The sequence below is a fragment of the Agelaius phoeniceus genome, chromosome 11, assembly GCF_051311805.1.
Source record: "Agelaius phoeniceus isolate bAgePho1 chromosome 11, bAgePho1.hap1, whole genome shotgun sequence".
In the NCBI taxonomy this organism is placed as follows: Eukaryota; Metazoa; Chordata; class Aves; order Passeriformes; family Icteridae; genus Agelaius; species Agelaius phoeniceus.
The window spans coordinates 2815093-2838680 of record NC_135275.1 but is presented as its reverse complement, the minus strand read 5'-3'; the positions used below and the strand labels follow the sequence as shown (position 1 = coordinate 2838680).

The 23588-nt window shown below is 47.5% G+C and overlaps 2 protein-coding genes across 4 annotated transcripts in view; both read right to left on the bottom strand.

The window, feature by feature from the left end:
• Nucleotides 1-12781, bottom strand: part of IQSEC1 (IQ motif and Sec7 domain ArfGEF 1) — a 141137-nt gene extending 128356 nt beyond the window's left edge. For 2 of the 3 annotated variants that reach the window (XM_077184511.1, XM_054640004.2), the window contains exon 1: nucleotides 12737-12781. Coding sequence is in view for 1 of the 3 variants with exons in the window: in XM_077184512.1 (XP_077040627.1) it covers nucleotides 5562-5638 (77 nt within the window). In the remaining 2 variants the exon portion in view is untranslated. Of the gene's footprint in view, nucleotides 1-5561; nucleotides 6339-12736 lie in introns of those variants that run through there. The other variant, XM_077184512.1, reaches the window with a different exon arrangement.
• LOC129124858 (IQ motif and SEC7 domain-containing protein 3-like) overlaps nucleotides 12762-23588 on the bottom strand; it is a 157283-nt gene continuing 146456 nt past the window's right edge. The window contains exon 5 of the transcript XR_013183852.1: nucleotides 12762-12781. The gene's annotated coding sequence lies outside the window, so the exon portion shown is untranslated. The remainder of the gene's footprint in view (nucleotides 12782-23588) is intronic.

Below are 23588 nucleotides of genomic sequence, written 5' to 3'. Positions count from 1 at the left end.
AAGTTTTAGGAAGCCTGGAGAATTGATGTCATGAGGACTGCAGAGAGGCAGAGGAAAGGTGGGAAAAGGTGGAGGAAAGATGGAGGAAAAGCAGGAAGGGAAAAGGGATGAAAATGGGATGGAAAAGGGAGGGAAGAGGGAGGGAGGGAAAAGGGAGGGAGGGAAAAGGGAGGGAAAGGCAGGAAGGGGAAAGGTGGGAAAAGGCAGAGAAAAGGTGGGGAAAAGGCAGGCACACACACACGAGGAACTGCCAGGTCTGAAACCCAGTTTAAGCCAGTTCCAGCACTGGTCCAGCCCCACAGAATGGTGCAGGGTTTGGCTCAGCCGTGCCCAAATCCCACAGCTCACCTTGGGGAAAGCAGAGGTGTCCCAGGCAAACCAGAAGTGTGGATTTCAGGCATGTGAGCAATGAACACCTGCACAAAGGCTCCTTCAGACACAGAGAACGATTAATGACATGGCAAGGAAGGCTTCCACCAGATTAGCAGGTATTTGGTGTATTTTCATTGAAATTTCCCAACTTGGAATCACTTCCCCCAGCACAGAGAAATCCTCTGATGGCTTTTAAGGCATTTTGCTACTTTGTGTGTTTATCTGAGGGTTTACTCCTGATAATTTTTCGGCTGACTGTGGGAATACTGCAATGTGTGCTGTTTGCAGGCTGTGCTTGCAGAGGGGAGGATTTGGGAGGTGGGGGAAGCTCTCAGCTGCTCTGCAGCTGCAGCAGCCTGGCCAAAGGATCCTCTGGAGAGGGAGCTGCTCCAGGGGCACATGACTCAGCCCTGCTCTGGATGAAGTCACTGTCGAGTGAAAGCAAACTCTATTTGTTTCTACCAACATATATGGTGAACTCCAAATGCAAGTTCAAGGCAGAGCTCCAGTAATTCTCCCCACCCACTTTGCTTTTGTTTTGTTTGGGATGCTGCAAAGGAGCTCAGTTTAAGTGACAGCAAGGAGATGCACAAACCCACTGACATCACTGCCCAGCACTGTGCAAAAGCACTTCCCTGCCCTCATGAACCAGAACTTCAAGGATTTTTCCCTTTATTCCTGTTCCTAAGGTCTGTAATTAGTATGCAGCCATCACCTCCAGGAATGTGGCATTATAGGATTGTATACAAGTTTTTCCCCCTTCATTAAATCTGTTTTTAAATAATGAATTTAATTATGTAGTGACCCATGGCCAGGGAGTTTTTTATACCTTTTTTTTATGCTGCCTTCGCCTTAGAGGGAGCAGCAGCATGCTCTGTGCCAGTCACCCAACACATCTGAAGCCACCTCACACAACCCCAGAGCAGAGTCCACGCTGGCAACACCAGGAATGAGGAACAAAGCCTCTCCAAGCACATTCTTTTTAGCAAAGAGTTAACCCAAAGGACAGCCCTGACACAGATCACTTCAAGCCCTGTGCTGCCTTTGAAACAGCATCTAAATTAAGGCTGGCAATTCCTTTCATGGCTTCAAATGCTACACATTTTTCTAGGATAAGAGAGTGGGAGAGAGGATGAGCACAGAGCTGCAGGTGCCCTGCAGAGTGCAATATCAGAGTGGCTTCAAGTAGCTTCTGACACTCAGATACTCTGATATTCCAGGGTGGCAGCAGTAAGCTGCTCCTAACAAGCCAATTCATGAAAGCATTTTCATTTTTAATCAACACTGAAACATCCTCATGGGAATGAATCATACACCAAAATACAGACCTATTTTGCCCAGAGATGGGCTCAAGCACATGAATCACCCTATCCTGAAGCAGGGTGCTGGAACTGTGAGTCCCAGCTGAAGGGTGGCAGAAACAATTCCAGCTAATCCCTGGCTTCAAAGAGGCAGCCACCTCTCCCTTTGCTTATTCTACTGGGGTGGCTCATTACAAATGGCCCTAATTGCTCTGGAAGGGACTCGTGCCTCCTTTAGAGAGACCAAAGCCATGAAAGAAAAATTGAAAATGACAAGAAATAATTTAAAAACAGTTTTGTTTGCCAAACAAGGCATTCCAATAAAACAGCCTTTACAAACTTGGCACTTGCTTTATGTTTTTTGAAATCCTCCTGTTTTAGCCAGAAGAGAGAAGACATTCTGGGAGGGAAAATCTGCAGATTACAGCTGCCCTCGGTGCCAGTCAGACATTTCCTCACCTTCTGCTTGATCTTTAATGCAATGCTAATGGTAACAATTTCTAGCCCGGGCTATTACCCACCAGCTGGCAGCAGCACAGCACGGAGCTTTCCCCCCTGGCTAAGGAAAATCTTCACTTTGACATGCTAAACCTGGACTCACATGGGTTTATAATAATCCTGGAAGTAAAGCATGAGACATTCATCCTGCCAAGCCCACAGGAACCTGACAGTGATTTGCTCATCTTACACTTTAATCTGCCACAGAAACACATCTCAGCATCCTCCGTGTTTGTATTCAGAGGGCACCAAAAGCACCCCCAAGTGAGGGGCTCTGACCAAAATGCACTCAGTATTACTGGCAACTGAAGAGCACTGAGATCTCACTTTCATGAATCACTGAATTACCAAACATTTCCTGGAGCAGGTTTCTACCCCAGTCCCCTGAGTTTGCTTTGTGCAATTTGCTGACACTTGGATAAATCAGTTTATCTGCTGGTTTACAAGCACATTACTGGAGGCACAAGCACTGTTACCTTGCAGTAACTTTTTGTTTTGTGAACATACATGGGATGGGCAAAGTCCTGGTTACTGCAGGCGCTGCCAAATTCAAGGAACAGACTGCAAGTGTGGTTGGTGAATTTCTCCCAATTTCCCCCTCCCCTGGCTGTGTTGAGAGAACAAACTCCAGAGAGGCTCTCTCTGTACACGTGGTATCCGCCCTTACCTGGCATTTCTTTAGGAGTGCCACATGCCCAGCTTGCTATTTTGGAGCTGGATTTTTTACCCTGTATACATAAATAAACTTGAAAACCTGTCCTAGTTCTCCCTTCCCCCATCACCCAGGCTCAGTGTTTGCTTGCAGTGCCCCAGCTGGCACTGCACCACAGCCAGGGAGGGGGAATGGATCCTTTTCCTTGTCCTCCATCTCTCCCAGCCCACATCTCTGGGCAGTGGGGCCACCACAAACCCCAACACACCCTGCATGGAATTCTCTTCAAGCCCATGGATTTCATTTCCATGGAAGCGCACCCCAGAGCAAGATAACGTTATACCAAAAATCAGAATTGTCCAGGCCAGGCAGCAGACCCAGAATCACTGAATTCTGGCTGGAAAAGCTCTCAAAGATCATCAAGTCCAACCAACCATTCCCTCAGCACTGCCAAGGCCACCCTGACCCATGTCCCCAGGTGCCACATCCGTGTTTTCTGAACATTCCAGCAATGGGGACTCCACCACTGCCCTATTCCAGTGCCTGACCACCCTTTCCATGAAGAATTTTCTCAATATCCACCCTGAGCTGCCCTGGCCCAGCCTGGGGCTGTTCCCTCTCCTCCTGTCCCTGTTCCCTGGAGCACAGCCCGACCCCCCCTCTTGTCCCCTCCTGGCAGGGACTTGTGCAGAGCCACAAGGGCCCCCTGAGCCTCCTTTGCTCCAGGCTCAGCCCCTGCCCAGCTCCCTCAGCATCTCCTGGTGCCTCAAAACTCTTCCACAGCTCCATTCCCTTCTCTGGACATGAACCCACAAGAATTCCCTGAATAATAAAAGCTGGAAAACACAACTGGACATCCCACCATGGAGCAGCAAGTCACAGCTTCCAAGCAACCAGGAACATTTTCCACAGCTCTGAGCAGTGACTGCAACTGAAAATCAGAGTCAGGAAGTGCACAGAAGGAAAGAGCATGGTCACTCCATGGAAATGTTACCCAAGTCCTGCTTTGGTTATCTGTTGCCTCATTTTGTACACAAAAATAGGAAATATATACACGGGGCACACACAAATCCTCCCCATTGCCCCTGGGCTCTTTTCCAAGAGCATTTAAAACAATTTACAATCACTAATAAAAAGTAATTGAAAGTCTCCAGAAAGTTTTTTTCTTTCTTTTTCAGATGAGTTTCCTTGCATTTAAAGTTTGTTATTCTGCAGCACCTGCTTTTCCCACTTGTTTGTGCTTTAACCAACAAATTATTTTGTTTCAAATGTGAGGAAGTCACAACTTTCCTTCAATTTTCTTTTCTTCTCAAAAAGATGAGAACAAAGTGCCTCTATGTGATGCTGAAGTGCTTAAGGCCTGGTTTTAGTGCTGCTCATGCAGACAGAAGATTCAAGCACATCCAGGCTGTGATGGCAAGTAAATTAATTCTCTGGAAGGAAATAAATGGGCAGCCCTATTGCAAGGGTTTCCATTAGGAGATGTAGAATAACTCCCCAGTAAATTCATTTGCCACAAAGCTGGGATTTCGCCAGGAACCCAAGACAGAAAGCTCGAGTTCAGTATTTATTTGTGTCAAAACAGTCTGGCTCCATTTCTATTATTTTATATGGTTTCTCAGCAAGGAAAACATCACAATGGGCTCGGGCTAGGTTGGGAATTTTTTGGCTTGGCAGAGGAATCTGTGCAAAACTCCAAGGAGAAGAGAATAAAGCTATCTTTTGAAACTTCACAAGCCAATGGTCACAGATGAGGGTCCCGTGTTACTCAATGCAGAAAGTGCGGGGCACCCCCGAAACCTTGAAAAAGATTGGAACTGTTCCCTTTTCCAGCCTTCAGTCACTGCATGAAAAATTCAACTGCAATTAGCATTTAGTACAAAGCACTTTCTGTAGGCTGACAATAGGTAGCCAGGGCAGAAAGTGTACGTAAGGAGAACGGAATCCTGTTTTAGAGAATCGCCCGGGTTTTGTTCACAGCAAAGGGATCCCCACTTTTCCCCCAGCAAATTCAAACCCATCCAATTCCCTCTGCTCAGCACCATAAATCAGGAGCAAGGAAAACGAAGTGTAGATTAAAAAGCATCAGGGTAAGTTCAGGGACATGTTAAATGGAATTGCTTATTTTGCTGTTCCATTAAATAGGCAAGCTCAATGCATCTGACACCCAGACCTATTCTTTAGGATCACCATTCACCATCAATCATTTAAGCTGGGTGTCAGACCTGTCTAAGTGAAGTGCCCACTGCTCTGAATGACTCTGATGTGCACTTTGTGCTGGGAGGGAGAGGAAAGATGAACTATTATATTGCTAAATATCTCAGGGAAATAAAGGGTCTTCTCTGCGTTCCATAAATTCCCGTGACATTTCAATTAATCTGCCAGTGTCATGTACAGTGTGGACACTCCAGCATGAGCCACTGTGCCTAAGGATAAAACAGCAGGGAAGAAAAAGTCCTGAGTCTTAGGTGATGTGACCTAAAGTAGAGGTTAAAAGCAAACAGCACCCTCACCTTCACATCTACATGCACAGAGACAACAGCAGCTGATAATTAAAGCAATAAAGAAAAAAGAAAAAAAGAAAGAAAGAAAGAAAGAAGCAGCTTTACAATCTTTGTCACAAGTTCTCATTAATTGCCTACCACTCCCTTCTCCCTTCTCCCAGGGAGCACAACGGCGAGGAAAAACCCTGGTGGCATCATGTGCTGAAGAGCATTGCAGAGTTAACGTTTTCTTACCTTTTATAGAAACCATGGAGAGGCTGGAGACATAAAAACTGCCAGTAATCCAAGCAGAAGGCCTTTAACTTCAGCATTTTCCAGCACTCCTGCCGCCGCCACCGCGGTCTGCAGCGGGCTTTTAGCGACACAAGACTTTTTTGTTGGGCTTTGAATGAGTCAGGCGCGGTGAGCAGCCGGGTGTCCGTGCCCCATGGCGGGGCTGCGGCATCGCCCGAGCCGGGGCAGCCCCGCAGCCGCTCAGCACCTGCAGCCCCCGTGCCCCGCTCGTACAAAGAGCCGGGCGCACAAAGGACACGAATGCATGGGCGCTCTGTGATCCCGCTCGCCGCCTGGCTCTCTCCCACAGCCCCCAGTCCTACCGGGATCACTGGTGTTACACAGAAATCCCACTTCTGCTTTCGGCTGGTTTAGGCCGTTCTGAGAGCCCCCCGGACTAACAGCGTGGAGAAATCCCAGCTGCGGGCTTTGATGGAGCCTTGGAAAGCATCCTTAGAGCTCCCAGAACTTCGGAAAATGCAGGCAATTATCTCGATGGGCTGTGACACCACTGCCCGGTACCCAGAGCAGAGCTGTGATCTCAGCACACGGGGCTGCAGGCGTTTGCCCTTTTCCCTGTTTTTCCCCTTTCCCCCCCCGTTAATCAGCTCCTCCTGTACCAGCACATCAGCTCCATTGTCTGCGGCACCTCGGGAGCTGGGGGCTTCTCGTGAGGGGAGGGGAAAGGAGCGGAAAAAAGGAAAAAAGCAGAAGAAGAGGGGAAAAAAAAAAAAGAAAAAAAAAAAAAAAAGAAGGCAGGCAGGAGCTCAGACCCTCCCGCTCGCACACCAGATTGTGCTTATCTGGTTCCCAACGCGCTTTGCCAGGGAGCGCAGGGGGAGGATGAACCAACCCCGAAGCGCGGGGCGGCAGCGGGACAGCCCCCGGGGCGCGGGCACGGACGGACGGACAGAAGGACAAGCGGACAGAGAGCCAGGCGGACAGACAGGCAGCCTGCCGGCGGGGACGGCCAGCCCCTCCGGGGAATCCCGGCCGAGCATCCCGGGGGATCCCGGCAGCCGCAGCCGCTCCGGAGCCACCCCCGAGCCGCAGGCTGGGACTGCCCGGGCTGGGGACGGCAGAACAGCAGCGTTTGCTACCAAAACCTCGGCCGGGCACGAGAAACGCGGGTTGCTTTTGTTCTGAGAAGACAGGAGCACAAATCTTAAAAAATGTCTATATTTTACCATGGCCCAATTCTACCAACTCCCTCCCCTCCCCTCCTCCTCCTCCTCCTCCTCCTTCTCCTCCTCCTCCTTTCCTCTCTATCCCAACGTGAACTGCCACGGGTGAGAATCCTGGAATGGAGTCACACAGGGCAGGGTTAGATTAGAGATTAGGTAGGAATTCCTCCTGTGAGGGTGAGCAGGCCCTGGCACAGGGTGCCCAGAGCAGCTGTGGCTGCCCCTGGACCCCTGGCAGTGCCCAAGGCCAGGCTGGACAGGGCTGGGAGCCACCTGGAATAGTGGGAGGTGGCTTTAAGGGCTGGGCTTCAAGGTTCCTCCCAACTCACAGCAGCCTGGGATTCTATAAATCTCCTGGGATGGAAGAGACACACCAGGATCATTGATCCAGCTCCTGGCCCTGCACAGACCCCCCAACAATCCCACCCTGGGCACCCCTGGCAGTGCTGGCTGTTCCTGGAGCTCTGGCAGCCTTGGGCCGTGCCCATCCCCTGGGCAGCCTGGGCACTGCCAGCACCCTCTGGGGTAGAACCTTTCCCTGAGCTCCACCCTAACCCTCCCCTGACAGAGCTCCAGCCCTTCCCTGGGTGCTGTCACTGGTCAGAAACCAGATCTGTGCCCATCCCTCCCCTTCTCCAGGCTCACAGGACACTCTGAGTTAACAACAGCACAGAACTGCTCCATTGCAACACACAGGACTGGCACACAAGAAATTCAACAGCAATTTATCTTTAAAAAAAAATTAAATTGTTGTTGTTGTTAAATTAGAAGTGTCCTGAGGGAGACCAATGCTTGTGTGCAGTTTGCTCTAAGTTTACTTTTCCAGCAGCTACAATTTGGCTGTTTCTGATTCTGTTTCATTTCTGAAAATCCCTCACAGGAAACATTTAGGCTACAGCTTGCACTGCTGTCAAACACAGGGACTTGAGAGTTCAACAGTCACAACAACAAAACCAAAGGCAGAATCTGACAAAATGCTTCAAAACCACTCTGGCACTTGGACAAGTGTTTAAAACAAAACCAACAAACAACCAACCAAACAAAAAAACCCAAACAAACCATAAAACACCCCCACAATCTCATCCCTAAAATGCCACAAGAATTTTAATGCTGTTTCAAAAATATGCAGAGAAACCCAAGCCCTAAGCCTCAACCTGAGGCTCTTTTCCATGTGGACCTATCTAGTTCCCCAAGTGCCTGGATAATAAGCTATATTTAGGGATCTATATAAGCTATATTTAGGGGTTCTGGTTTTCCTCATTGTCACTGTGCAGTTACAGAAGTGCCTTGAATCTTCTTAGAAAATTGCCTTGTGTAAGTTTAATTAAATGAAATTATAAATATATGTAAGAACTGGCAGTTTCTTTAGGCAGCAAAGAAATCAGGGGGTTATGCTTAAGCAGGGTCACACTTTGTGTGGTATTTCCCTAAAAACACCTTATACAGGACATGGCAGGTGGTGGGAATGACCAGATCATGAGAAAAGCAACTTGGAGTGAAAAAATATGTTTGACTGGAGCCTTTCAGAAAATATTTTCTTGTGAAGATTCTCTTTCAAGTACCCTTTCTGTCCTTTCCTTGTGCTGCCTGCACTTATTTGCTGGGATTTCTTTCAGAGCTGCACCAGAGCTGGTGACTCCTAAGCAAACACAACTGGTTATCTGTGAGAAGCAACATCCCCCCAACAACACAAAACACTGCCCAAATCCAAGCCCATTTATCATCCTGGACTCATATTCCCTTGGGCTTCATTAGCTTGGCAATTTTCAAGTCACTGATGCCATCACGGTGAGGATATTTAGATTTTCTTATCAAAACTCTTTCATCCCAGCTTTTCATCCCCTGTTCTCCAGGGTGGTTTTATCTAAAGAGGAACTGAGGGAAGGCCCTGGAGACCCAGTGGCTGCTGGGGAGCCCAACCTCCTGGCACTGCCTCCTGCCCTGGGTTTGGTACTGCCAAGATGGCAATGGGAAATCCTTTTTCCTTTGTTTCCATAAAAAAACAGCACAAGAAAAAAAAAATAAAGAAAAAAATGAAAGAAGAAAAGAAATTGAGTTTTCCCTGTTGTAACATTTTTGTGTCTGGAGTTTTTTACATTTCAAGAAAAAAAGAAGGAAAAAAGAAAGAAAAAAAATGGCTACATCCCATAATCAAGGTTAGCTATTCCCAGGATCAAGGAAAAAGAGGAAAGCCAGCCCAAGACAAGTAAGCTCAGGAGACGCCAGCCAAAGACTCGATCCTGAAATGAGACTTTTCAGGAAACTTCCCCTTTGTTCACATTGCAAAGCAATTTCTTTCTCAGCATCATATCCTTTCCAGAAAAAAAAAAAATCCTATTTATCACCCTAATTATCTATTTCTAAGCAGTGGGCTGGAGCATAGGAGCCATGTACCCATGGATTTCCTGACAGCATCCAGCCCCGATTATCCCACCCTGCAGAGAAAATGCTAATGAGGACTTTTGCAAATGAAAAGCCCCACGCTCTCAACACGTTCTTCATTTTCACTTGTCTTCCAGAAGAAAACAACAAAGGAAATTAAGCTTCACCTCACGCTCTGCCGGGATGTAGAACTGGTTCTTTCAAAAAGGCATTTACCGAAACCTTTGACTTGGAATTCCCAGGCCTAAGACAAGCAGGGATTTTTGGATGTGCTGCTGCTCCAGCACTGGAGCTGTAAGCAGTTTGTTGAGAATTTCACTCAAGAGTTCAGCCTCTGACAAGTCTTTCAACAACAGCCCCTAAAAAAGGGCCAAGTGGAAATCGAACATTGCACCACCTCCTTTTTTAGGGGTGGTTTTCTTGCCAACCCCTGGAGCTCTGAGGCTGAAGGAAAACAATCCACTGAGGGATAAAATAACCCCAGCACGACACCAGTGCCTGCTGGAGTTCCTGGGGTACTGCTTTCAAAAGTTGGGCAGAGCAGGAAAATTGACTTGTCTGGTGACAATCTTTCACAAAGCACTAATATTGAACTGCTGTTATTTACTTAGTTCAACTTTTAGAGTGATATGCCAGGAACAATCCTGAAAAATATTTCACTATCCCCCTATTTAGGTGGAGCACAGAAATTGCAGTAGTTCAATTATTTTCCACAAGTCTTTCAAGACTCCAGAGTGAAACACTCGACTGGCCACACACAAAAATTCATGGTAGCCACTTGTGTATTGAGGAGTTCAGGAATCCCACGGGACCCAGCCAGTGTGGATCCCATATTCATCCATGATACCCTGCACATACCACAGTAAAAATGGGGGGAGTACAGAGCAGGGCTACAAACCAAGGGTTTGGGCTAGCAAAGAGATGCTGAAGTTCCTCCTGGAAGGTTGGAAGGCCTTGCTGCTCACAGGACACTACAGCAGACAAAGAAAAGTGCACTAAGTGGCCTCCATGTCAAAGCTGGGGGGTTATTCCTGGGCTGCACAAAGAATAAGTCAAATGTTGGTGTTCAAGGCTCTGGCAAAGCAGATGTCCCTCCCTGACCCTTGCAGGCATTCCTGGGTACCACTCCTGGAGCATCCCTGCCCCACCAGGGCAGGTGGAAGAGCTGACACAAGCCCTCAGGCTTGGGGACACCCTCTGACAGCCCAAGGTGTTGGTGACAAGCTCTGCAGAGATGCCCAGAGAGTCAGGACATAAATTCAGGTCTCTTCCTTCCATATTGACTTGAAGGGCAGCTCTGCTGCCTAGAAACCTTCCAGAAACTCTAAACAAAGTTCTTTGGCTGCAGACAGCTCTCAGAGTTCTGCACTCCCCTGCAGATGAATTCTAATCACCATTTGATCCCACCCTTTAGTTTTGGTTATTAGGCCACTCAGCTGCCAAAGTACCCATGCAGAAGGGTAGGAAGAACTTTGCTGTTCCCTTCATTCCCTTAATCCCAACTGTCCCTTCTGCACATCTGTTCCCTGGGCTCACACAACCACTGCTGATCAATTTTCTACAGAAGATGACAAATCCCTCCCAAATATCTGCAGAGCTCAAACATTTAAATTTCCAGCTAATTTGGAACAGGCCTGGCAATTCACCCCTCCAGAAGGGCCACGTTAAAATTTAGATACTAGGAAACAAAATATTTTTAGATGCCAGCTGAAAGCTGACAGAGGCCAACTCAAAATATCCAGAATGAATCCTGTGCGGGCTATGAAAGAAAATATGCCAACCAACATATACACAGATATAATATGCCAATTTTTACATGTTCTCCTCTTTATAATGGACAGAAGCAAGATATTCACATTAACCTTTACTCTTTCCAGCACTGAGTGGTTCACTGAGGGGAAATGTCACTTGTGATTGTGGGAACAGGAAATCTGTGAGCAGGTAAAATGCAAAAAGAGTACCTTGACTAGGAAATACCTGACAGGACATGGGGCCATGTTAATTGGTACATCCCATTTTCTGGGCTGTTCAAAGGCCAATTTGCTCAACAGGCTCATGAGAACACATCCAGGAACAAGAAGCCTTCCATTATCTTTCATTGTACTTAATAAATAATGGCCTTAATGCTGTCTAATTACAGCTTCAGAGCAGGCTTATTTGACCTGCTGAAGTGGACTGGGTATCACGTGCTCTTCCCTCTATAACTATTTAACACTAAGAAAAATTCTCAGTTTTATCTGATAAAATCTCAACAGTTTTCTTCAGTTTCTCCTCTGTGATTGTTTCACTCCAGATTTTTAAAACTTCACAAAACTATTCAATTTGTAGTTAGAGTGGCATTTTTACATCCTTGTCTGGTCACCACCAGATATTATTTCAGCCCAGTCCTCAACATTCAGAAGGATTCACTGCATGCATCTAATTCCTCACTGATACCCTCCTCCCATGGAAAAAAAAATATTCCATGAAAGAAAAACCATTGTAATAAAATCTATTTGCAGCCTGCAATAAAGGTGGCAGCAATAGCCGGCTCTGGTAAATCACACCCCAGCAACACGGTGCTCTTGTTGAAACAGATTTGCAGAGGAGCAGAGCAGGGGCAAGTTGGGATTTTTCCTGCATTGTCCTGCCAGACAAAGGGCCAGTGTTCCCATCACACTGGCAATGGGACAGAAGTACAGTGGGGACTGAACGTGGTCCAGTGCTGCTGTGGGAGGACAAAGGGAATATCACAGCAGAGGGGGAGGCTGCTAGGAAATGGCAACAAGGCAAATGCTTCACTTTCAGAAGACTTTACATTGGGTAAGAATGGAAGATTAATTACAGAGGGGCCTTAATTTGAATAAGGTTAAACAGAGCAGCTCCCACTGTTGTGTTCAAGCAAGGTTCAAATGACATCATGTGGGAAAAAGTCACATCCTCAACCCAGAGCATCTCCAAAGGAAGACTTGTACCAAACCAGCTGCTGATTTGAGGGAGGGACCCTGCCCCAGCTTTATCAAAGGAATTCTGTGCCTTTGATGCACTTTTCAGTGTGTAGGGATGAGAATAAAAGATGCAAGGTACCCATTTGATATGCAGTGTTAACAGGGCCAAACATTTCTTTCTAAATGGAGTGATCAAAGTAAAACCCCAGTTCTGGCAGTGCCTCCTGTGACAGAGCTCCCTGAAGGGTGGGTGCTTTTATCAGAATGCTGAGCAACAGAAACACCAGTGACATCTCCACACAACTGTCCCCAAGGCAGCACACACCTCCCAGGACAGGACAGGTCAGATATTGGCAGCATGAAGGTTGTAAAAACCTGACAGAGAGGTGGTTTGTGCACAGACACACCATCTGTCCCTCCCCTTGGTGCTGCTCCCAGAACAAACCCAGGCTTGGAAGCCAGAACTGAATTTCAAGTGGAAATCCCAGAAAAGAGCAAATTATCCACTCTTAGGAATATCCAGCCATCAGGTCAGTACCTGGCTGGGCAGGGCAAGGTGAAGCTGTGAGATGAGCAGCTGGTGCAGAACAGGGCATTTCTGTCAGCTCAGACCTACAGCTAGCAGCTATGATTGCTACAGTACCTGAGTGGGTCAGTGGAGACGCTGCTTCCTGTTTCCAGTGAAGTCCTGAGGTGACAGCAAAAGAATAAAATTATAAAGATTAAAGTATAAACCAAATTAAAGCATGAACTATTCAAAAATTCTATGTCCTTAAATATCAATGACTTTACATTCTCTTCCTTCTAACTGGCATTTCAGAGTACTTAGCATGCCATTAAACATGAGAGTAAATAAAAATACCCAACCAAAAAAACCATCACCCTTTCCTAGATTTTAGAAGAAGGAATTAGAAAAACATTTGTCTGAATAAGCCACAATCTGATCAATTTTCAATATTCTAAAAGCACTCCATCCTTCTGTATCTGAGTGACTTTTACACTCAGGGGCTTTTTGCTCTCTACCCAAAAAGGCACCTGTGGAGTTGTCCTGCAGAATTATTGCAGCACAGAGTTCAGGTAATTGTAGGAACTGAAGAAGTCCTCTAATTATGCTGACTTTTGAGCAGCAATATTTAGCATGCAGTGTGGTGTAACCACCCTTGCTCTCTCTGAGCATGACTCCAGGTTTATTATAACAACATTATATATATGTAACATAGAGTTATATTTTGAGGGTGAAGCCAGTTTTTTTCACAGGCTGTAATAAAACATCAGCCAAAGCCCCATCATTTTTAAATGGTTACTTACACTCATCCATTTCTATCCCTTACACAAATGGCCTTTGCTCACAGACCCATAAACATGTACAGTCTGTGGAGGTTCATAAAATTCACATTAGAATTGCATTAATTATATTTACAGTGGCCATTCATAGATCAATGGCAAATCTTTACTTTGAATCCCAAGATTCCTAATTTGTTTACAGAAATAAACAGGGTGGTGTGAAGGGAGGAGGACACAAAAGCAGCAAGAATTAGCTGTACAGAAATGGAAACAAACCATATTGTCCAAATAGCTTTTAACTAAAGCACTAAAACATGAAAATAGATTTGGGGAGCTTCTGCCACCCTGCAATTTGTTTGCTTCCCCAGCTCAGGGTCTGTGAATGGTGCTGAATTTTGAGGGGGTGGCTCACATATGCCAACCTTGTGGCTGGGTGTTGGTTTAACCATGGAAAAGGGTGAACTTCATTTACTTATAATTCAGTTTCCTGCTTCCCTCTGTGTGTTGTGGAGGTGCCAGCCTGCTCACTCAGTGGGGCTTTGCCTTGCTTTTAACCCAGACTTGCAGAAAAAATCTGCTGGGAGCAGTTTTGGCCCTTGGTGCTATGAATAAATGTTTCTCAGACAGTGTCTTTGTGCAGCAGGGGTGTGCTGTGCATACTGAAGAAATGCTAATTAGCAGTGATTAGCCCCAGCCCCAGCACAGCCCTGGTGACACTGAGCTCTCCTGACCTGGGGACTCCTTGCACAATCCCCAGGAGCAGGATTACAGCTTCATTAGGAATCCTGGCTCTCCTTTCTGAAGTCAGGCATCCCAGGTACTCCCCAGCACCCAAACCCTCAGTCAGGAGAGGCACGTGTATTTCTGTTCATAAATACACCTATTTTAATATATAAAAATAATATATTAATATATAAATAATGTATTTTAATATATAATAAATAAAGTATTATATATAATATATTATTATACATTAATGAATACTATATAATATATTTCTATATTAATATATATAAATAATATATATATTTCTATATATATAAATACACCTGAGAGCACAGCTTTCAGCAAAAATACCCCTCTTAGGGTCACAAGCCACAGGCTCATCAAGGCTGGGAAAGCCCTCCAGGATGACTCTGTTCCCCTGACACTGCCAGGTCCATCCCACCACATCCCCTCAGCACATCCAGATGTTTTCTGAGCACTTCCAGGGGTGCTGATCCCAGCACTGCCCTGGGCAGCCTGGGCCACTGCTTGTCAACCCTTTCAGAGAAGAAATATTTCCTAATATCCAACCTAAACCTCCCCTCGTGCAACTTCTATATGGTTGTTTTAGGTGATATAGGAACAGTGGCAAAGACAGGAGAAGCTTCTGGAGCTGATGTGGAGAAACTCCCTGGATGAGACAGATCCCCACACTGTGGGGAGGAAGATGGAAAACAAGCCCCACACAGGAGGGCTACACCCCCACAGTTGTTATAGCCCAGCCTTTTTACCTGGCCACCCAGCCCAGACTCAGCCTGGAATGTGGAAAATCTCAGGAGCAGTCTGACAACATGAAAACCAACATTTAGTGGCCACAAACCCCCCCTGTAGAAACAGGAGAAATCAAATTTAAATTCTACCAAAAGATCTGGATTTAGGGTACAGAAAGTTAGTTAATTCTTATTGAATTTACAGAATAGTATAATCACATCATCACTCCCCTTCTTTCTTTCCAGCTAAAATCCCATTTAAGTCTTTTGGTTTCTTTCCAAACTGCTCAAAGATGGAAAATTAATTAAAAATATAAAAATAACCCAGATTCTGAACACAATGTCATTAAAGCTGCAGCAAACCAAACATCTCATTGCACACGGGGTCACTTCAGGGATGATAAAAATATATCTCATTTAGGTTACTTCAAAATAAGGTTTGTTAGTTTTGTTCTGCTTTTTAACAAATTGACTGGACAGGAAAGTAAAATACTGCACTGCTGTGAACAAAGTGAGCTGGAAGGTCTGACATTCCTGTTTATTCCTAATGAGCACTGGCTCAGGGCATTTGTAGCCCAGAAAGAAGCACAGACAATATCTAATAATGAAGCCATTAAAAAGATATTGTTAAATATAATAGACTCATCTATATATGTATAATTTCCATTGGTATTAATAAAGATAATTTTAAAAATTCCCAAAGTACATTAACTGCAGAACTGTGCCCAAGGCTTTGAGTGAAAATTGAGCTGAGACAGAGCACAGACTGCAGAACTGCCTGGAATTCTCAGGGAATGCTCCAAACCACCCTGGGGGCTGTTTTGTATCTCCAGTTGGTTTCCATGGAGTTTGCAAGGTCCTTCCAGGTGTGCAGTGGAGGAATCTGCCCCAGTTCCACCGTGACTCAGCTGAACCATGCACATTCCTGGCATTTCAGGGAAAGGCAGAGGAATGGTGGCATGAACTGGAACTAAACTGGGCACACACAGGGATTATTCACTGCTAACGTGGTCAGCCTGGAACCTGAAGAATGTGTGCAATTGTTGGTAGTAACAACTGCTGTCAAGGCTAAAAGGATTATCCAAAGTATGGATATCCTCAGCTCCTGGGTGAGGAGCTTGCCCAGAGCTTCCATCTATGCCCATCAGCACAGGAATATTGACCAGCCCACTTCTGCAGTGCATCATGCAGAAGAAAATACAAATATTTCCAAGAAACCATTGGTCTAAAATCCAGATAGTAGGCTTTGGGTATCCACAGACAAAAACTATAAACACAATTCTAGTCAAGAGTTTTGTCCTGGAGCACAAAACAAGGCCACAGGCTCCAGCTCTTGTTGTTGGCACTGTGTGGTGAGCAGAGAGCATTCCCAGCAACTGGGTGTCTAAAAGACCTTATTCCACAATGGTTTAGCAGATTGAAGGGAAACACACAATTAGCTCTTGGCATCTTGAGCCACGATCCAAAGCTCTGGTTTATTTTGCTTTTTTTGTGATGAAAGAAACTGGTTTTTGTAAACACAAAAATCAATATAACTGCAGATTATTTTGGACATAGTCCAAGATGGAGCTCCTTATATTGTGTGACATAGAGAGGGTAGGGAATGAACACTGCAGAAGTGAAAACCTCCAGAGGTGTTTAGCTCAGCAGTGACAGCAGAACAAGGAGTGTTACTGATCTGGGACTGCTACAGAGCCCTCCAGCTCCTGCCTCTCCGTGTGCAGCAGTGACAGTGGGAACCACTGAGGCTTTGGAAGATGTCCCTGTGACTGCAGCAAGCGCCAGTGTGACAGAGCCACCCAGAACTGTGCCCTGGCTGAGGTGGATGAACAGGGACAGTCACTGCACAGCCCAGCCCCGTGCCCACACTTCAGCCTTGGGTTTACACCTCATGGTGGAGGGCAAAGTTCTGAGGAGGCTCTTGCTGGGCTGAGGGGATAATCCTGGGGGAGTCCCCACTCTGGTGGCTCAGCCCAGCTGCCTGCCCTCCTCAGGGTCCCCTGGGCAGCCCCACCCTCCGGGCTCAATTTGCTTGGATAATGCTGAGCTGGGGCAGTAAAGTCCCTTCCCATCAGTGCAGATGGCTGCAACTGCTTCATTAGCTGCTCACCAGAGGACAGAGGAGACCCCAGCACTACTCCCTTACTGCTGGCAGAGCCTACAAATAACCACACAGCACAAGCACACATCGTGCAAGCAGCCAGAAAAATATCCAATTTGAGAAAAGCCAAGATATTCTTCTGGCACGGAAACGCACAGTGGTGACAGATGAAATAATTGCAGTTGAAGCAAACCCCCAGCTTGATCCCAAATAAAGACTGCTTAAATATATCATCTTTTGGCTAAGAAGGGAGATTCACTTGGAGCATCAGAGTACAAAGATATGCTGTCTGCAGACAGCAGCTCAGAGGGGTGTGAGGGGAAAAGGCAGCTCTGAGCTCTGTCAGAGCCTCGGTGCTTGCAGCACTGCATCCCTCTCACACTGAGGGAAGGAATGCAGAATAACACATTAAATATTTAAGACCCTGTCTGGGGTGTTGCTCAGCGAATAATTGCTGCTGCTTGGCACAGTTTCTTCCCAGGAGCTGGCAGCTCACGGAAGAAAGGGAAACCTGCTCGCTGCAGGCTGGTGCTGTGATGCTCCACATGCTCACATACAAAGGAGGACTAAACTATTTCTTTGTACTCCAAAGTGCAGCTTCACTAAATGGAAATCTTCAGCCTTGCTTGAGGATGGTCTGGCACAGCACGGACCCCAGTGTCAGTGCTCCATTTGGAAGGAAAGCCCAAAGCATCCAATCCCAACAGGCAGAAAGGAGAGGACAGAAGGATCAACCTCAGCCAGGACACCCCATCCCCCAGAAACAAAACTGAAATGATAATCCAGCCATTCAAAGAAAATCATCCCTTCATGTCCCTTGGCAGAGATTTGGGAGGCTCATTCCCAAAAATCCCCACAGGTCCTGAGCTCAAGGGACCCAGGCCTGGCAGCCTGGCTCCTGTCACACTCCTTCACCTGACCCCCCCAGCAAAGGCTCTGAAGGAGCAAACTGAGGGCAATTCTCACTGGGGTATCAGGAGCAGAAGCTGCTGAAGGGCCTGGTCTCCTCCCAGACTCGGAGGGATCTGAGGGAGCCCCTCAGCGACATCGCTCTGGCTGGAGCGGCCTTCACCAGACCTGCAGCCATGGCCTGCAGTAATTAATCCACATGAACAATGGCAGCCAGCCCAGGCACTGCCAGGGCCCAGGGCACTCCTGCCTTCCTCCTGGCCCAGCCTTGGCACTGCCAGGCTCCCAGGGCACTCCTGCCTTCCTCCTGGCCCAGCTTTGGCACTGCCAGGGGCCCAGGGCACTCCTGCCTTCCTCCTGGCTCTGGCTTTGGCACTGCCAGGGGCCCAGGGCACTCCTGCCTTCCTCCTGGCTCTGGCTTTGGCACTGCCAGGCTCCCAGGGCACTCCTGCCTTCCTCCTGGCCCGGCCTTGGCACTGCCAGGCTCCCAGGGCACTCCTGCCTTCCTCCTGGCCCAGCCTTGGCACTGCCAGGCTCCCAGGGCACTCCTGCCTTCCTCCCGGCCCAGCCTTGGCACTGCCAGGCTCCCAGGGCACTCCTGCCTTCCTCCTGGCCCGGCCTTGGCACTGCCAGGCTCCCAGGGCACTCCTGCCTTCCTCCCGGCCCAGCCTTGGCACTGCCAGGCTCCCAGGGCACTCCTGCCTTCCTCCTGGCACGGCCTTGGCACTGCCAGGCTCCCAGGGCACTCCTGCCTTCCTCCTGGCTCTGGCTTTGGCACTGCCAGGGGCCCAGGGCACTCCTCCCTTCCTCCCGGCCCAGCCTTGGCACTGCCAGGCTCCCAGGGCACTCCTGCCTTCCTCCTGGCTCTGACTTTGGCACTGCCAGGGCCCAGGGCACTCCCACCTTCCTCCTGGCCCAGCCTTGGCACTGCCAGGGCCCAGGGCACTCCTGCCTTCCTCCTGGCTCTGGCTTTGGCACTGCCAGGCTCCCAGGGCACTCCTGCCTTCCTCCTGGCCCAGCCTTGGCACTGCCAGGAGCCTCTGCCAGCCATGGACACTGCAGTGCTCGCTTGCCCTCCCCGCCGGGCCAGCATCCCTGGGCCACCCTGGGCCACCCTGGGCCAGCCTGCAGGGACACAGCAGGGTTGGAGAACAGGCAGGAGCCCCCAGGGAAGTTGCAATGGCTCTGGCAGCTGCACCAGCACATCCAGTTCAGCAAAGCTGCCTCGGTGCAGATGTAAAATGGAACAGCCCCGCTCCAGAGGATCCCACAGGATTGTCCTGCCCCTCTCCTGTAGGTGAGCGGGGCAGAGGGAATCAGTGCTCCATTGGTAGCAGTCATTGGACACAACCTGAAAATACACCTCCAATTCAGCCTTTCTGCTGGACAGACAATTTAATAGCTGTGCTTAAAGAGCTGGCACTGCTCACCTATGGAAAGGCAGTTTTCAGAGGGAAGGGCTTTAAAGGATACCATGGAATTCCTGCCTCTCGTTTTCTCATACATTTTGTTCCAAATATTTTAATGAACCATTTAGACAAGCAAGTATTTAAACACATGCTTAATGCTGCTCATAGAAATAAAAAAGCTTTCCTTGCTGGGGGCTGAAGTGAATTGCATTCCCAAAGCTGAGAATGTGCTGGACCCCTGGCTGGGTCTGCAGTGCTCCCAGCACTGGAAATGGAAAGCAGCTCCTGCCTGTCCTCAGAGCACAGCTTGTTTGCCCAGGTCACTGACACAGAAGTGTGCCCAAACACTCATTTTTACTGCATGCTTTCCAAATCAAAATACAATTGCAGCATATCAAAGAGATTTTAGATCTCTAAGAAAAACAATGTCCAGGAAACAAAGCCCAACATGACCCTGAAAGCCAGGAGGAAATAGCCAGACTAGCAAGGCTCAGCTGGCTTCCTTAATTTCAGAACACTGCGCAAAAGTGAAATTGAGTTTCTGTGCAGGGGCAACAGAACTACATTAAATAAAAGCCATTTGTGCTTGCAAACTTGGGACCTGCATTCCTAGAGCAGTCTGCAGGAGTAACAATAGGGGAACCTGCAGAAGCAGAAATGCTGTAATTTCTGCTTTGTAGTAACACACACCCTGTACAGTGAGAACGTTCCTTGAAAAATTAAATTCCAAAAACTGCCATGAGCTAAATTAACTCCAACAACAACACCTAGAGGTTAATGGCCCTAATGTTTAGGATTTCACTGCTGTGACTGCCTGGTGTTCATGCAGCCCAGACTTCTGCTGGGTTTTCCAAAGGATCTGCAAGCCCCCAAGCCCTGAACTCTGAGAAGAAAAATAACTTTATCAGGGACCACTCCAGTGACAAGAAGCAGTTTAGAATTTATTATCTGCTGAACATCTACTCAGCATTGTTTTTCAAGGTGCTATCTTGCAAGAGGAACTGATTTCATATTAAAATATTGCAGTGATGTGGTTTTGGCTTTGTTAGAAGTGAAGCCCATCATTTAAATTGCACTTATTCCCAGAGTTACACAAAGATCAGATGTTTATTAACAAGCTTCACTACTATTTGCAGCTCAAATTTAGAACCCTGAAAACAAAACCAACCCATACATGCAGCATGGGAATTGGGGTTTTCCAAAGAAGGAAGAGAAGGAGCATTGTGATAGCAGCAGCCAATTGTATATAACTCAGTTTGAAGACATTAAAGCTTCCAGATCTATGTTTAATCCCCTGTGAGGCCAAGGTCCAGCCTGCTAATGTAATCTGAGAGCTGAACTGTTTGAAAACGTCTTGTTCAACAACATGGTTGGACAAACTTGCTCTCCACCAGGAGGCCTCACTGGTGTCCCTGGCCAGCAGCAGCTTTCCCTTTTTGTTTGTACATCATCTGCACAGAAAGTGATGCTTGTGAGAGCCACAAATCCCAAAGCACTTTCACATGATGTGAAAGGTTCCCTGATGGCTGTAAAGGGAGCACTGGGAGTACCTGAGTTAGGCAAACTGCTCTTCTCTGGGTGAGCAAAATCCCAGCCAACAGCCCAGAGAGACACCGTGCACAATTCCCCACAGCAGGACCCACCCAGGGACCACAAACATCCCTAGGTATCCTCCCAAGGCATTGGAGACCACCCTGCTGAAAAACAACAGAAAAAAAAGGCTGGGGAGTAACCCTGAGCTGCAGGTGTAACCTGTGTTTGAATCTCACGTGTCCTTTCAGCAGCTCTACCACTGTCCTCCAAAACCAGCTCCCAGCAGCTCTGTGCAAGTGATACAGGGGAGGATGAACCCTCCCCAAGGTGAGCACACCATGAACACACCCCAGCCTGGCCACATCCCATCCCATCCCATCCCATCCCATCCCATCCCATCCCATCCCATCCCATCCCATCCCATCCCATCCCATCCCATCCCACCCCATCCCATCCCATCCCATCCCATCCCACCCCATCCCATCCCACCCCAAGGCAGACTCACCACAGCATCACCTGACACTCAGCCTGTTCCTGTTGCTGCAGGTGCTGCAGGTGTGTTGAAGCTGCACTCTGTGACAGCTCCTGCTGGCACTCAGGGCTGGCTCAGGGACACATTCCCCTCCACTTTTCCCCTGCTTTTTAGGCCACAGGTTTGTTTCTCACCTTGCCATCAGCAGCCCCTACGTGCCCAGCTCAGAGTGGGAGCTGGGGCACGTCTGCAGCTGGAGCAGCTCCCTGCACTCTGCATCCCACAGGGACAGAACAGGGGGTGGGCAGGAGATCCACAGGCAGCAGGAGCCCAGCCTGCACTGCCAGGGCTCATCCATCACCTGCCATGACAAAGCCACTCATTCCTGCAGCTCTCCAGAACCATCAGCATTGCCAGTTCAGCATTCACATGACTCCCAACCTGTTTCCATCCATCCCCTCCCAAACAATGAATATTCCCCTGCCCACCAGTGCTGCTCCTCTGTGCTCACCCAGCATTTCACAGGAGCAGCACATTACAAGACTCTGTGGATCAATGAGCATCCTTCTTTTGTTTCCCAGGAAATACACAGAATTACACATGCTGCTAAGTGCATTCAAAGACCTGCAATCCATATGCTGCTTCCCTATTATTCAGCAAAGCTGCATTTATTATCTTAATCCCATCATTTCTCAAAAGGAAAATTGACAGAGATATTTCAGATAAGTAGATTTAATGGCTTAAATTCTAGAGCACTCTATCAGTCTGTCAGAGGGTATGATGCTTCTTTTTAAAGACAGAAAACAACTTCTTTATCACTCCACATGCACAGTCAATGTTTCAGTGATCCCACTCCTCTGCAGGCTCAAACTTATAGGCTGAAAGCAGAGTTGGATTTTTTTAGAAGCATCATTGCTTTCTGGAAGCAAAGGCTTACAAACCTAAGTTAAATAACATGCAATTAGCAAGCTAGCGCAGAATCCAAACCCAAACCCAAGTGGAGCTATGTCAGCAGGTCTCTGGCCAAACAACAAAACATGGGGTTAGTGGTGTGTGTGCTGGGAAAGGGATGGGCAGCTACAGAGCAGCTCCTCAACTGAAAGGAAACAGGATTTTCCAGCAAGTAAACTGGCAGTTTACTTTTATCAATTTACAGTAATAAGAATTTTCACTGCCCTGAATTTTGATATTAAAACAAACCAGTTGAAACCACAATAAAATGACCATGGGATTTACACAACTCAAGAGCTCCCAAGTGCTCCCCATACTCATCCTAAATTCCAGTACTTACAGTAGAACAGCTCAGGGTGCCTTTGCACCCATGAGAACTCCTGCAGCTTCAGTGCAAACCCAGAAATCAGGATGAGCAGCCCCAGATGCATCCAAAGGCTCTGGCTGCCCGCTGGATGCAGCTGGATGTGTTTGGAGGGCAGCCCTACCTGGAAAATGCTCTGTGTTCATACACACACACACACACACAGAGTGATGAAATTCTTTGGGAAAACCCTCAAAACACAAAGAACATGGAAGGAAAATGTCAAAGTAAGCTTTAAATGAGTCTTCCCCATTTCTCAGTTTTATTCAAAGACCATTTCACCATTTACCCTTTCCACAGCAGAGAATCAGATGGAAGAAACACTGGACAGAAACCTGCCCATCTGCCTGGAGAAGGCACCACTTCATCTCCAGTTTTGACCTCCACAGCCCCAGGTTTTCCCACTCCAGGTTAAGATAAAGCATCTGACATGAACACTACCAAAAACTGCCTCCCAAATGCTCCTGCTCCTGACCAAGGTGACTGTGGGCTTTCTGCAGGGGCTCAGTGCTGTGGCCAAGACAGGTCCTGCAGTAATTCCATATCCTCTGAACAGAGAGAGGCATAGCTCTCCCAGGCTTTTAGAAGCTGTGGGAAACTTAGAGGAAAGAATTCAAACAATTATCATCTCTCTTTCTGTAACCATTGTTTATAGATATGGTTCTCCAGAATGTGCTATTCATAGTTCAGCAATAGTGTGAGAGAAGATTCCTAAAGGCTAATCAGGTCTTAGTCCACCATTGTTCCTCTAAGAACTGCAAATTTCTAATAATAAGGTGTCTTTTTCATGCCTTCTGATGATGGAGTCCCTTGATGATGGAGTATCACTTTGCCTGTCCCCATACCCCTTCGGTGATAAGGTCCCTAAAAGGAATTTGAAAGCCAAGCTCAGCATCCATTTGGCCTCATCTGGAATGAAGTCACAGACTTCCTTCTGCTCCACTACACACCTGAACCTTTGCCTCCCTTCATGGCTCTTTGATCATCCTTCAGTCTT